This window comes from Monopterus albus, unplaced genomic scaffold (genome assembly GCF_001952655.1).
Source record: "Monopterus albus unplaced genomic scaffold, M_albus_1.0 scaffold54.1, whole genome shotgun sequence".
Lineage (NCBI taxonomy): Eukaryota > Metazoa > Chordata > Actinopteri > Synbranchiformes > Synbranchidae > Monopterus > Monopterus albus.
In genome coordinates, this window is record NW_018127934.1 from 2,118,236 (window position 1) to 2,132,036 (window position 13,801).

Here is a 13,801-nt window from a genome sequence, read left to right on the forward strand (position 1 = left end):
TTTCCAGCGCAGGTTTTGTAACCGAGACGTTCTGACCAATCACGTCCCGAGTCTGTGTTCACGTGACGGTTTTTTTTTTATGTAACAAACGGGTGTCTATAATGTGAAGGACCGCGGCAGCTACAGAAATGTATAGAAACGTTAACAGAATAAAAACTAAATCTCCATAACAGTTGTCTATTTAATTATTGACGCTATAATGTCTCTCCAGCCGCAAGTAGAGGACGCCCCGGAGGAGAAAAGCGCCTTTTTCATCGGCACGGACTCGAAACACGTCTCGGAAGAAGAGGACCATCATCAGCTTTTATTACAGAAAGTCAACGCGCTAGCATCGGAAAACTACCTCACAGAAGCGATTTACTGGTTTTCCGTGGCTATGCGGTATGGTCCCGTGCGACCTGAACAATTAAACTCTTTCGTGGACTGTATCCTTCGCAACTTTAAGACAAAGGCGGCGGTGCCAGACCCACTCTCGGGCCACAGACGGGACAACTCCGGGGGCGACGTGTTTGACTGTCCGAACTGCCATAACTTTTTAGGTGAACCTATGACCATAGCCTGTGGACACACTTATTGTAAAAGATGTTTATATCGACGGCTGCTCTCCAAATGTAAGTTGTGCAATGAAGCCGTAAGGGGCGAGGAGAAAGCGAATGTAATTCTGTGCGGACTTTTAGACAAATGGTTCCCCGACGAGTTGAAAAAGTCGAAAACAGTATGTGAAGTGGACGAGCTGTGTAGAAACAAACGCTACCAAGAAGCTGTTTTGCTAGCAACCCACGTTATCGAGTCAGGTAAGTGTTGTTACCATAACCTAACGTCCATGTTGTCAAGAAAGAGGCGTTTCCTGACCGGCGGTGTGTCTCATGCGCACTCCCACTGCAAATGTGTGTTATTACGTAGCTAACGTCCCTGTGTGAAAACATCCGGGGTATACTTGAACTTGACGCTGTAATATGGGGTTGTTTGTTGTCAGTGCGTGCATACAGGCTAAAAGTAGGATGAGTTCCACTGGCCAACATTTTGAAAACTGTTACTAATGCTCCATGTGTTGTCTTGCTACCAGTCGCAATTGGCTGTTTGTCATCTGATGCGTCCTGCTTACGAAATTGCACCCGTTGGGCATGCGCGCTCCGTGCAAGTTGCATAAGGCAGGTCGTGACATGAACAGGGGCAGCTTTTGTAACTTATCCTAGGGGGTGGTATATGTAGTTTGTATTTCTGATGGCTGCTACGAGAACATGCTTTATAAATGCTTTTAAAAGGGGGTGAGTTAGTTTAAGATGCAGGGGAATGATGGTGGTCTAGATAAGACACTCAGCAAGGCAGTCAGCTTTTGTAATAGACCTTAACGTTATGCAGTGAGTGAAAGTAAGCTACCTGTGTGGCAAATGATTTATTACTACCGAGTTTTTGATGTAGATGTGGCAGAAAGGGTTGCTGGTTCAGATAACTGAATGGTTAATTGTAGCTATACAGTATGGGATAACATGCTGTTGTGCTAAGAACTCAAATTCCAAATTCCCCAGTGGAGGTGGGCCAATGTGGGGAAACTGCCTGTGTGTTCACTGAGCAGATCCTGTATAAAGAGGGATAAAAATGTTGTGGTTTGTGGAACTGAAAATGGCATGATGCACTGTGGGTTCTTCTACAAGAACCATGTGGCAACCTCTGAGGCTGAGAAATGAAATGCCAAAACTGGCAGTTCCTGGAATGGTCACTTGAGGTTGGCTATAAAAGGGAGTCAATCCCCACAGACTCCCATGTTAAAATAACCAACTTCATCTATCCATTATTTATGCCCCTTATTCTTGAATAGGGTCACAAGTGGGGATGGAGACAATCCCAGCTGACATCGGCAGTGTACACCCTGGACAAATTACATGTCAGCCCTGTGATAGACTGGTAGACAGACAACTACACACACCCACATTCACTCCTACGGGCAATTTAGAGTCACCAGTCAACCTAAGCTGCGTGGGAGGAAGCCGGAGTACCCGGAGAGAACCCCTAGCAAGGCACAGGGAGAACATGCAAACTCTGCATGGTTTTGGGTCATCCCTGGCTCGAACCTGGAGCAAAAATTGTTGTGGAACTTTGTCTTATTTATGGAAACCTCAGCGGTATTTGGGTCAAGTGAAATGGTATTACACAACCTTGCTACAATCCCACTGTCCTTTGTTACTCAAACATTGCCTGCAGGATTGTTTACAAAAGACCTATGCTACTGTTACAAGAACTTCAGTGACCCTTACACCTGGAAATGACCAGTTGAATAATTGACTAATCGGCTGACATAAAATTGATCTACCACAATTTCAGTCAGGGTAGCGTTATTTATTTAGCACATTTCATACACAGAGGCAATTCAAAGTGCTTTAAATAATCAAAGAAAACCTGTAACAGCATAAAAACGATAAGCATTAAAACGAGAATTAAATCAGTTAAGGCCAATCAAAGATAAAACATTGTTAAAGTGAGATACATGCATGAAATGAAAATTAAAAACAAACAGGGTAAAAGGTCTGAAACATGAACTTCTAACAGTTACAGTGCAATAGTAAGTTGAACAGCAGTGTTCTCAGTATAGACTTGGGTTAGACAAACAAATTTAAAGCCATCAGGACGTGTTTCCATCTGCGTGCAGCATAGTATCTAAAAGCAGCTTCTGAACCAAGGTTTAAGGACTTTATGGCCAGTCTGATAACCATGCTGGGGTATTAGTTAGCTTCTCAACAGTGGCAAACAAAACATGAGAACTATTGATATTCCTGGTGATGATATTAGAGAAACCGGCTTATTGGGTCTTATTTTTACAGAGTTTTAAATGCAAAGCCTCTTTTCAAAGATCTCATAATGAATCTGAAGATTATCTTTCCTCCATTTTTTTCAGCTTTCCTGTGCTGTCTTTTCTGAATTCTGATGGCTAGTGTTTCTATGTGGTACCTTTTGCTTTCTAGAGGTGTATTTTACCTTTTCAGGTGCAAAATGAATTGATAGAGTCTGGTGTTGGGCTTACTGACACAGACATAGCTTCCATAAAGACAGAGACAGTATACTTTTTTTTTTTATATACACCAACAGATGTGTTTCAGGTAGCAGGTCAAACTGAGAAATTACAGAAATTCTCAGACAGGGCGACATCCTTGACTGCGCTGCTTTGAATATCAACACCCTTGGTTAGAACTAAATCAGCTGTGTGCCCTTGAGTGTGTGTGGGCCCTTTCATATGTTGCAACAAATCAAAAGTCACAAACACCACAAAATTCTTTTGCAAGTTTTGTCTTTTGGATTATCAGTGTGAATGTTAAAATCACCAGTTATGACAATATACTCAAAATCTGTTGTGATAAGAGAAAGCAGCTCATTGAAATTGTCAATAAAAATAGAAGATGACCTTGGAGGCCTGTAAATTATTAACAGCAGGACCGTTGGTGTGCTTTTTAACACAAAACAGAGATATTCAAAAGAGTCAGAATCACCACACAATAACTGTTTGCACTGGAATGAGCCTTTAAACAGCAGCGACACCTCCACTACTTCTGTCAGATTGAGAAACATTAATAAATGTAAAGTTTGGAGGGGCAGACTCAATGAGAACTGGCGCACTGTTCCTATTGTGTAACCAAATTTCAGATAAAAGCATAAAATCAAGACCATTAGTAGTGATAAGATTATTGAATAAAATTACTTGTTGCTAAGAGATTGAATATTTAATAAAGCTACCTTTTGTAGAATTAGTGGGAGGGCTCAGAGCAGGCAGGGAATTGAACTGAGTTTTTGGATTATATGACAGAGCAGGATGCACCATTCTGTTTCTGTTAGCTATCATCACAGGGATAGGGAAAACTACTGTTTGTTCTGGGAGCATGCATGAGTGCCATCATCCTTGTGACCCAACAGGTACATATCAGTAAGAGAAGGTTGTATTATGTACACAATCTCGGATGACATCCCGGATGGGAGGCATGAGGAAAAGTGAAGACGATGAGCCCCCATTTATGGAGGTTGGCATGTGGGGTGGAGACTCTTTCTCTGATCCCTAATGGTCCCTCATGTCTTAAAGTTTTCTTAGACAGACCATGAGGTGGCTCTCCTTCATAGTTGCTGTTGTGTTGCGTCTTCTTGGTGTTGTGGATCTTATTGTCTCTTTGCAGTCCCAGAAAAATTTAAATGATCCAAGAAGTTCATATTAATAATCCAGTTCAGTTATTTCACTTCCTGCCTCATGCCCCGTCATGCTGGTTTTCTTGGCTTTTTGTGATCAGTGAGGAGGAGAAGAGCAGCAGAGTGGATTCATGACCACAGCTCCCATTGAGTTCTGCACAAACATGCCAGTCAAGTTTAAAGAGAAAAGGTTTTTCACATATGTGTTGAGGCAAATGCAACTAGAAAAAATTGTGGGTTTGCCCACTGTATGCAGAATTGGATGTCAGATTGTGTATGATTAGTATGGTGGTGGTGGTATTATGATATTCAGTGCTGTGTTTTCCAATATTTGAAGAAGCATATTTATATAGAAATGATTTCTTATTGCTAACAATCTTTTTTCTTTGCCCTCCCCATTTCCTCACGTCTCCTGCAGACCCAGAGACGACAGAGGTGGCGCGACTCTCTCGCGCCGAGGCGTACACGGCCCTCAAACAGTACCGTCTGGCTTTGGCAGACATAGAATTTTGTCCTGGGTCCAGCTCTTCTGCTGAAGTAGGTCACTCACTGACACTTGCAGCAATTTGTTACATAGATGAAAGGAGAAATGTTACATAAAATGTTGTAATGAACATTTCTTCTGTGCAAGCATTTGGTTCCCATTATTCTGATTTTATGATTAAAGTTTAACGACATTGGACATACAGAAATACTGTATGTTCATGTATGTTTATTGGTTAATTTGCTTTGTTATAGAATTAAAAGGTTTTTCAGATTTATTTTGGATGTATGACTTGGCAGCTGAATTCACTAAATCCAGGAATAATTTATTTGTGGTGTTCCTGTTGGTTTATTGCTTACAAGACATATTTTTAACAATTCTATTGATTTGTTTGACTATTACATAAACATTTTCTCTTAGGGTAAATAAGTTACAGAAGAGTCTTATGACTAAATGAGGTTTTCTAGACTGCAGCTGAAAATGCACTGATTATGGTTAAAGCCATTAATGACTGTTACTGAGACCAAATGTCTGGGTTGAATCCCAGAATATTTTTCATCTGTGATGCAACATTTGTCATGCAAAAGCTGTTGCATAACTGGTAATTTCTGATACATTTATTGACGATCCAAAATATTCTATTCTAATATTCTTTTCTAACCTGTCAGTGTTTGTATAGGAAAGCTATGGTGCTACATGAAATGGGCCAGGTGGATGAGTCTCTCCAAGTCTTCCTTCAGTGCCTGGCTGTGGACGAGGACTTTCCCTGTGCTAAGAGACAAGTGGAGAAGGTGAGAGAATGGAAAAGTTGTCATTAGTCTCGGGCAGAATGGAAAGAGAAGGATACAAAATATTAGGTGCTGCTGTCATTCTGAAGTCTGTCAGTCAGTGGAGGTGAGGTTACATGGTTTTCTGCAAGTAGGCTGGAGGGGCTAGTCCAGGGGTGGGCAAACTTTTGACTTGTGGGCCACAATGGGTTCTAAAATTTGACAGGGGGGCCGGGCCAGGAGCAGAAGGATGGAGTGTTTGTGTGAACTAATATAAATGACAGATAAAAGCCGTTACATAAAAGGTTTTGGCCTTTAGCAGGTAGCAAAGCATGAATATGCAAGGCTTATTGTACAAATTATTCTCCAAATGCATTTTTCCCAGAACACAGTAGAGAAATAAACCTTCACTTTCAGTGGGAAATCTGTTGTTGGTTTCCCGTTTTAGCCAGTGCATCAAAGTCTGGAGTAGGAAAAGTGTTGTTGGTTTCCCTTTTTTAGCCAGTGCATCAAAGTCTGGAGTTAGTTTTGTTGTGGCAATTCTCAGGATAGATCTGAGGTGTTGGTCAGTTAACATGGATCTGTGACTGGCTTTGTTGATGTTCCTCCTGGAACGTAATAAACTGAAGGTGCTGAACTCCCCCTGCCTGTATAAAGTTATGTCTTACGACTGGATTCACGACATGATTAAGCTGCAATACAGACTTACAGTACACAGAGATTCCTGATGAATGATGCAGTGAAGGAAAATAACATCCTGGTCAGGGTTTTCCTCTTTCACTTTATCCTAGATTCTTTTCAGCAGCCAGATGTTTTTTCCAGTTAAATTTGGCGATCCATCTGTGGTGACATTGGCAAGTTTACTCCCAAGGTAGCTTCATTCTCTTGATGACAGCAGAAACCCGGTCATATAAGTCCTCTCCTCACGTATTTCCTTTTAGGGACTCCATGGCCAAAAACTCCTCCGTTATCCCAAAACTGTCGTTAATCCCTCAGATAAAAATTAGGAGCTGAGCAGTGTCTTTTATGTTGTTACTTTAATCCAGTCCTAGTCAATAAAACTTAAAGGACTCCGCCTTTTTGTTTAACTTCATCAATCAGTTCCACACGGCGAGTCACTGTCCTGCGTGGTAAACTGATTTTTTTCAAGCTTGCCTTTTCTCTCTGGACACAAGAGACCTGCTGTCTCTACCATGCATTCTTTCAAAAACTGGCCTTCAGAGAAAGGCTTGCTAGCCTTTGCTAATTTAAATACCAGCATAAAACTTGCATTGGTACTTGACTCTTGAATCGCAGTTTGTCGGGTGAGAAACACTTTTGCTGAATCTGTAAATTAGCCATCAACCTCTGGGCAGTAGCTGTTGTCCACTCCTTATTAAACACTTGTCCACTTTTCTTTGTCTTTGGTCTCCTCATTTTTACAGAAGAGGTCAAAGGACAAAGTGAAAAGGTGAAGTAGAGAGGTCAATATGTCTAAAATGCACCATCTATAGGGGAAACATGGGAATTGCAGGGAAAAGGCAAAACGAATGAGGTTGAATTTAATAATATAATTTGGACAAGTTCGGCGGGCCGGATTAAAATGCCTAACGGGCTGTATACGGTCCGCGAACTGTAGTTTACACATGCCTGGGCTATAACATTACATCAAAGATTCTAGGGACATTACTGTCCCAACTCCTTGCCTGGATAGATGGGAATGTGAAGCTCCCCCATTATAATCTTGATTGCCTTAAAGTCATTTATTTTATTTTTATAGATAGCATGTGCATTTATATTGCATTCAATTAATGGAACCTGTCTTCTTTAATGCCATGGATCTCACAATTCCACTTTAGTTTTATGACTAAACAAACAGTTTAGCTGTAAACATCCTGATAAAAGCATCCCTTGTACTGCTACGGTTTTAATAGGATTTACATTGTGCATTGTCCGCTACACAGAAAATGTCTGAAATATGCTAACAGAGATCACTTACAATAAGATTCTGCTCATCCATATCGACCTAAGACGGTCTATTTTAATTGAAAAGGGAAACTACTGTATATAGTGCATTTTAGCACATTTCACAGACAATAAATACAAATTTGTTTGAGAAGCATAATTTGGGGAAGCTCGAGCTAACACGCTCAGACTAAGGGAGGGCCTGCTCAGCTGCTCAAGATGTGCAAAAACAAACAAGCAAAATGCTTGCAAAAACAGAAGCAGACCGTCATTCATGCTACTATTTTCTGCTTGCTTGTTTTTGTGAAGCATAATTTGGGGTTATGCTGTATGCTGATATGCTTTAGTCAGGTGAGCACTTGTCACTTTTTAGAGTTTATAGCTAAATCAGATTAATTCCAAAAATAAAATGAAAACAGCTTAGATATATGGTGCTACTACCACATAATGCGGTTGGAAATGCAAAGTGTGCATCTTTTAAAGAATATCAACTAGAATTCATGCTATTATCATCCATAAATATTGTCTGTTCTTTCTATTAGGATCATCTGTCATGGAATTGCATAAGTTGTTAGTTGGACAGATCCAGTGGCTGTGTGCCTGTAATGACATTAGTACCACCTAACAGACAGAACACAGCACTGTAGTAACACACAGTAGACTCACTGTATTCTCAGAATACCATGACAGTTTGTTGTCTTTTTTTGATGAAACTATGTTAAATTTAGTTGCTAATGCTGCTTAGGTTGTATGTAATTATCACTGTTTAAGGAACCATACACAATCACATTTTATAGCTTCTGTTTTCACTTGGTAAAATGTGTGAAATTGATTGGAGCAGCTGTTTAAGGATGCTGGTTGTATTGGCATCTTGTCTGAATTCTTTATCCTTCTAATCCTGAGAGTGTGGGTGCCAGACAGCCTGCATCAATAAAATGTCATATTTTGTGCAGCCTGTAGTCACATTTAGTCTCAAAGCCCTTTCCAATACCCATATAATGAAAGCAGCATATTCAAGAAAGTGAAAATAACAGCTTCTATCCTTGATGGCCACTCGGAGACAGACCGAGAGAAAACATACACAAGAAATCTTAGAAGAAAATATAAACCTTTTGAAAGCAAATGGGTCAAGATGACAGTCATGAAATAAAGCTGAGCAAAATTACTATAACCCACATTGAGTAAAAAATGTTTAAACTCATTTACATTTTTTTATACAAAACCTGACAGGAAAATGACTTTTCAAAAGTAATTTTTGCATCAGATCCATGTACAGGGTTGTAGCATTTCCATGGCTCATAAAGGCTGCAAGATGCTCTTTCAGAACAAATGAAGTAATGATCAACTTATCAACATGAATCACATTTTTAAATATTTACACTTTCATCTTGTGTACCAGCAGTATTTAGTTATATGCCAGCATCTGGTGGTAAGACTGAATTTTATTTAAAGAAAGCAGGAATAAAACTAATACATGACAAACACCCACACCTGCATCCACATTTGCACCCAGTGACAGCTCAGATATTCATCTTAGCCTGTCTCTTGCAGTTCGGTTCAGTTGTCTTTTGTGACACTGAGGCTTTTTTTCAGATCTTGTGTGACTTGCTCTCTCCTGCTGGTGAGAATGTGAAGGTCGGCCTGAGGGAAACTACACAGAACGCATCACCTCACCTGCACAGTAAAACTATTGTGGCCGATGCCCAAGCTCACCCACATAGCCCAGTCCAAAGACAACACCAAGACCAAGTCTGTGCCAACTCTGTAAACCACCATCTGGACAACCAGGAGGTATGACCACACCATGCACTGATCTTACATAATCATTAATGGATTGTTCAGTGCATGTTTTGTGTCATTATCCAGGAACACTGGGAAAGTCTGGAGCGCCCTGGTTTGAGCCGAGCTCATTCGTTACGGATGCATGGCTCTAGCCATGATGAGGAGGGCCTGAAGAGAGTCTACTCTGCTCCTCAGCTGGGGGACCAGGAGAAAGGGAGCCTGCTGAAGAGAAAGTTGTCGTCAGACACGGAACCCTGTGTTGTGGACAGTGGAAGTAGCAAACATAAAAAACAAGGTCAGTTGCCAAGCCCTTCATTGTACTGTTTTCTGTTCTTCATAGTTTATTATTTTTTAATTTTCACATCAAATCTCTGCTCAAAGAGTCGCTTCCCACGATTAAAAGCCCTGCATGCTAAATGTTGCCTAGGTAAAAGTAGAAAAGTATTAGCATCAAAACATACTTAAAGTGCCAAAAGTAAAAGCAGTCATTAGCAGAACGGCACTGTTCGTATTAATATATATTATATTATTGGATTCTAATAATTTGTTGCGTCATTGTGTTCATCAGTCAAGCAAACAAACATCAAGAATGTATTGTGATAAAATATTTTGCCACATCGCCCAGCCCTGCCTAGTCAGGAGGACCATATCTATCTCAGAGATGATGCTTTTGTTAATAAAATTACAATGCATTTTCTCCTTTGATTTTATGTGTGGTGACAGTCTTCAAACAACAGGCTGCCAAAATTAAAACCTGCAGAAGTGTCCCCAAGGACCTGCTGGACCCCAGTGACTTGGAGTGCTCTCTATGCATGAGGTAAGAACACACTACTGAGCTACGTGCATACATTTACCATGAGGTTTACTTACCAGGTCACACTGTGCAAATGGCCAGTTGATTGTTACATCTCTCTGGTCAATACAGGTTGTTTTATGAGGCTGTGACTACACCATGCGGCCACACCTTCTGTAAAAACTGTCTAGAACGCTGCTTGGATCACACACCCCAGTGTCCCCTCTGTAAAGAGAGCCTGAAAGAGGTGAGAAACCATGGCATGTATTCAGTTTGGATAGTAATCTTTAAAAAAAAAAATCATTCATTATCATATCCTGCTCTCACCAGTATCTAGCATGTAGGAAGTATATGGTGACAACTCTCCTGGACACACTGACCAAACAGTATTTGAGTCAGGACTATGCAGAGAGGACTAAAACCCATCTGGAGGAGACCAGAGAGCTGTCTGAGTAAGTATTTTTGCCTCTTTCTTTGGTTGATTTCAGTGTTTGTCAACATATGTTTTAGTATGTAGAAGATTCATTGAGGTTCAGGGGTTTAAAATATTTCTGTCCTTCTGTGCAGTCTCATGAAGAATGTGCCTATCTTTGTGTGTACCATGGCTTACCCCACCGTGCCTTGCCCTCTGCATGTCTTTGAGCCACGTTACCGCCTCATGATTCGTCGCTGCATGGACACGGGCACGCGGCAGTTTGGGATGTGTATTAATGATCCACAGAAAGGGTAAGAACACAGCCACAGACAGATGGTATAAATCTGTATGATTTACATTATTAGAGGACCTTAAAACTAGTCATAGATTCATATCAGTCATCAGTGAAATTCACTCTGTTGTCAAGTAGACAATAAGATGCTCAAAATCTGTTGTGGATTATATGTTCATGGCATTTTCCATTGTACTCATCAGTTCATGAGTTCTAAAACATCTCAAAGCAATTGTGGGAATAAAGAGCTAAAACTAAATGAACCACCGTGTTAATCTCTGCAGGTTTGCAGATTATGGCTGCATGCTGATCATCAGGAGTGTCCACTTCCTCCCTGACGGGCGATCAGTAGTGGACACAGTGGGAGGAAAACGCTTTCGGGTCTTGTCCCGAGGAGTAAAGGATGGTTACAGTACTGCTGACATTGAACACTTAGAAGATACCAAGGTAAAAACCACAGACTATTGTCTGAAGGATATTATCTACAGTATATGCTTTTATACTCAAATATGAAATTGCTTTTGGGTTTGGGTGGGGTGTCACAGTATATACAGGTCCTGGATAGATAGAGTACTAGTGTACTAATTGACTGACCTTTGCCTGTTAGGTGGAGGACAATGATGAGCTGGAGAGACTACAACAGCTGCATGATGCAGTGTATGAGCAGGCTCGTGTTTGGTTCCAGAACCTGAAGATCCGCTTCCACAACCAGATCCTGCAGCACTTTGGACCAATGCCGGAACGCGAAGCTGACATCCAGGTAAGCATCCAGCCCAGTGTCCCTCTACTTCCATCTTGTAGAATTGAACTACAATACAAATGCAGCTGTAGGAGAACAGTGAAGCATCTTCACCAGTTTGTATTTAACACGCTGTAGTAGGACTACAACTTGGAACCCACATCCAATGGTAGTTGCACAGGAGCTCACTGTTTCTCTGTGCTTAAAAATAATTCTCACATTTCCTCTTATTAACCCTCAGATCTCCTGAGTTTGGCTTTATGTAATGCATATCACATAAAATACGTTATGAGTCTTGAAGTTTATTTTTCTTTGTGAAAGCAGTTGTCTCATACTCTTCATTCTCTATTCTAGGCAACTCCCAATGGCCCAGCTTGCTGCTGGTGGCTCCTGGCTGTCTTACCTATTGACCCACGGTACCAGCTCTCCGTCCTCTCGATGACCAGCCTCCGAGAACGCTTAATGAAGATCCAGCACATCCTCACGTATCTGCAGAGCATCCCCAGCAACTAGAGCTTCCTCTTCTCACCACCAAAAACATCCTTAAGACCTTAAAACAATACTGAAGCAACCTCCTATGAAAATCTTGCCAACTTCTGTTTCTGCTGACATCTGATCATTTAAATGACCTTTTTGACAGCTGTTAGACCCCTTATTCTACATCTGTTTGTATTAAGTCTACACAAGATGAGAGCAAGGCTGAAACATCCTTGAACCAGTGGATCACTGAAAAAGAGATAAGGCCGACCCATCTCAGGAACACTTCCAAGGACACACACTACTTGTGATTGTCAAAAATGATTTAAAAAGTAAGACAGATATGACAGCAGTTATTTTGATCTGCTCTCATTCGTAATGCATTTCATTTTCATATGAACTTTCTGAAGGAGAGAGTCGTGTACAGTATCTAAGAATGATTTCTGAGTGTACCGTCTCTCAGGATAGTAGTACTTCCAGTGCTGGCGTGAAGAGAGTCTGCACCCTCTCTGGTGAGACCAGTGTTTTTGTTTATCTCCTGGCTTTCAGGTTTGTTTACATGGAGAAGGAGGGGGGATGTGATCCTGTGGAACAAAATCCTAAATGCTGAAAGTCCAAACAGTGATTGCAAGATGTAATGTGACTTCGAGGAACCATTGAGAAGGGATTTGTGCAAAACCCAGTGCAACTGAAGGCCGGTGTATGTGTACTAGACGCCAATGAAAAGCATTCATCTTTCCCAGGTATTAAACTTTCTTCTTACGCATTTCTCCCACATGCACAACTGCTGCCACTAAGTAGTGGCAAAGGGAGCTTCCTGTTAAAAGACTGAGATCTGTATTTTCCCCCAGCTTTATCCACTTTGAGTTACTTCAAAATTGTCATGCAGCAATCTGCCATTGTGTGCCTCCTGGACATGAACATGAATTTGGAGGAACAGTCTTGACCCTGAAATCTTATATTGATTCTGTGCTTTTTAGATGTTTGTTTCCCTCTCACAGCTCTGACCTTAAATTTTAAGCCCTATCTTCCAAAATGTTTGTCATGATGCTGTAGAGATCCTACTAGAGTGTGAGGCTTTTCCAATGAAAATGAAAGACAGCAGTTCTGTTTTTAATTTCTCTCCTCAAAACTGAGATGCAGTTTCCCATTTAACACATTTACACCGAATTAATTTATAAATTAAAATATATGTGCATTCTGGCTGTCTTTATATGAGAAATTCTAAGTGGGATTTTGAAAGATTATGATAAAACGAGACAAAAGCAGCATGTATACCACCAGTGGGTTTGCATTATTCCTCATTCAAAGCTGCTCTCAGTCTGCCTGCAGTGCTTCTGTCAGGACACTGCATTTGCCTTACGCCATTTTGCATTGTGATTTGGGGAAAAAAAAAACAATAGCTTGATTACCATTCCTTTGTATGAGTATGAAGTATGATTTCATTGTATTTTTCCCCCTCAGTCTGAGGCACCATATGTTCACAATGTGTATAACAATATCTGGAAAAAAGTCTTAAATGTTAAGCATTTGTAGTAAAAAAAAAAAAAAAAAGCTTTTTGGACAGATCATGCTTTTTGTCAAATGTTTTAAGTTATCAGTAATAATAAATGCTCCTTTTTTCAGTTTAAGCCTCAGTATATGTTGTTTCATGAATATAATAGAAGATGTTGCATAAAATACATCAATGTCCTGGAGTTTTCCACTCACAGCAAGCCATCACCCAGAAGTTTGTTTGAGTATAACATTGCCTATTCATAGCTATATAAGCAATAGCAAAAGAAATATGCATCATTATGTATTATACTGTATATTATGAGTGTAACTCTGTGTGGTCTTATCTTTGACAGAATAGACAAACCATTAAATATAGATGTTTTTCATAAAACAACCAGCACTGTTGTAGCCTGGATGTAAAATACTATTTATTTAGGAGCCCAT

The 13,801-nt window shown here is 40.5% G+C and overlaps 1 protein-coding gene across 2 annotated transcripts; it reads left to right on the forward strand.

The window, feature by feature from the left end:
• Positions 1-13,491, forward strand: lonrf1 (LON peptidase N-terminal domain and ring finger 1). Of its 2 annotated transcripts, none has more exons than XM_020602112.1 (12): positions 1-794; positions 4,586-4,704; positions 5,320-5,442; positions 8,956-9,153; positions 9,229-9,439; positions 9,868-9,961; positions 10,070-10,184; positions 10,268-10,389; positions 10,505-10,663; positions 10,929-11,091; positions 11,252-11,404; positions 11,738-13,491. In XM_020602112.1, exons 1-12 carry the CDS (start codon positions 200-202, stop codon positions 11,894-11,896), a joined length of 2,211 nt encoding a protein of 736 aa, XP_020457768.1. In that variant the 5' UTR covers positions 1-199; the 3' UTR covers positions 11,897-13,491. The 2 variants fall into 2 exon arrangements, with proteins under 2 accessions (XP_020457768.1, XP_020457769.1); XM_020602113.1 differs by having other exon boundaries at positions 1-539.
• Positions 13,492-13,801: the final 310 nt, after the last annotated feature.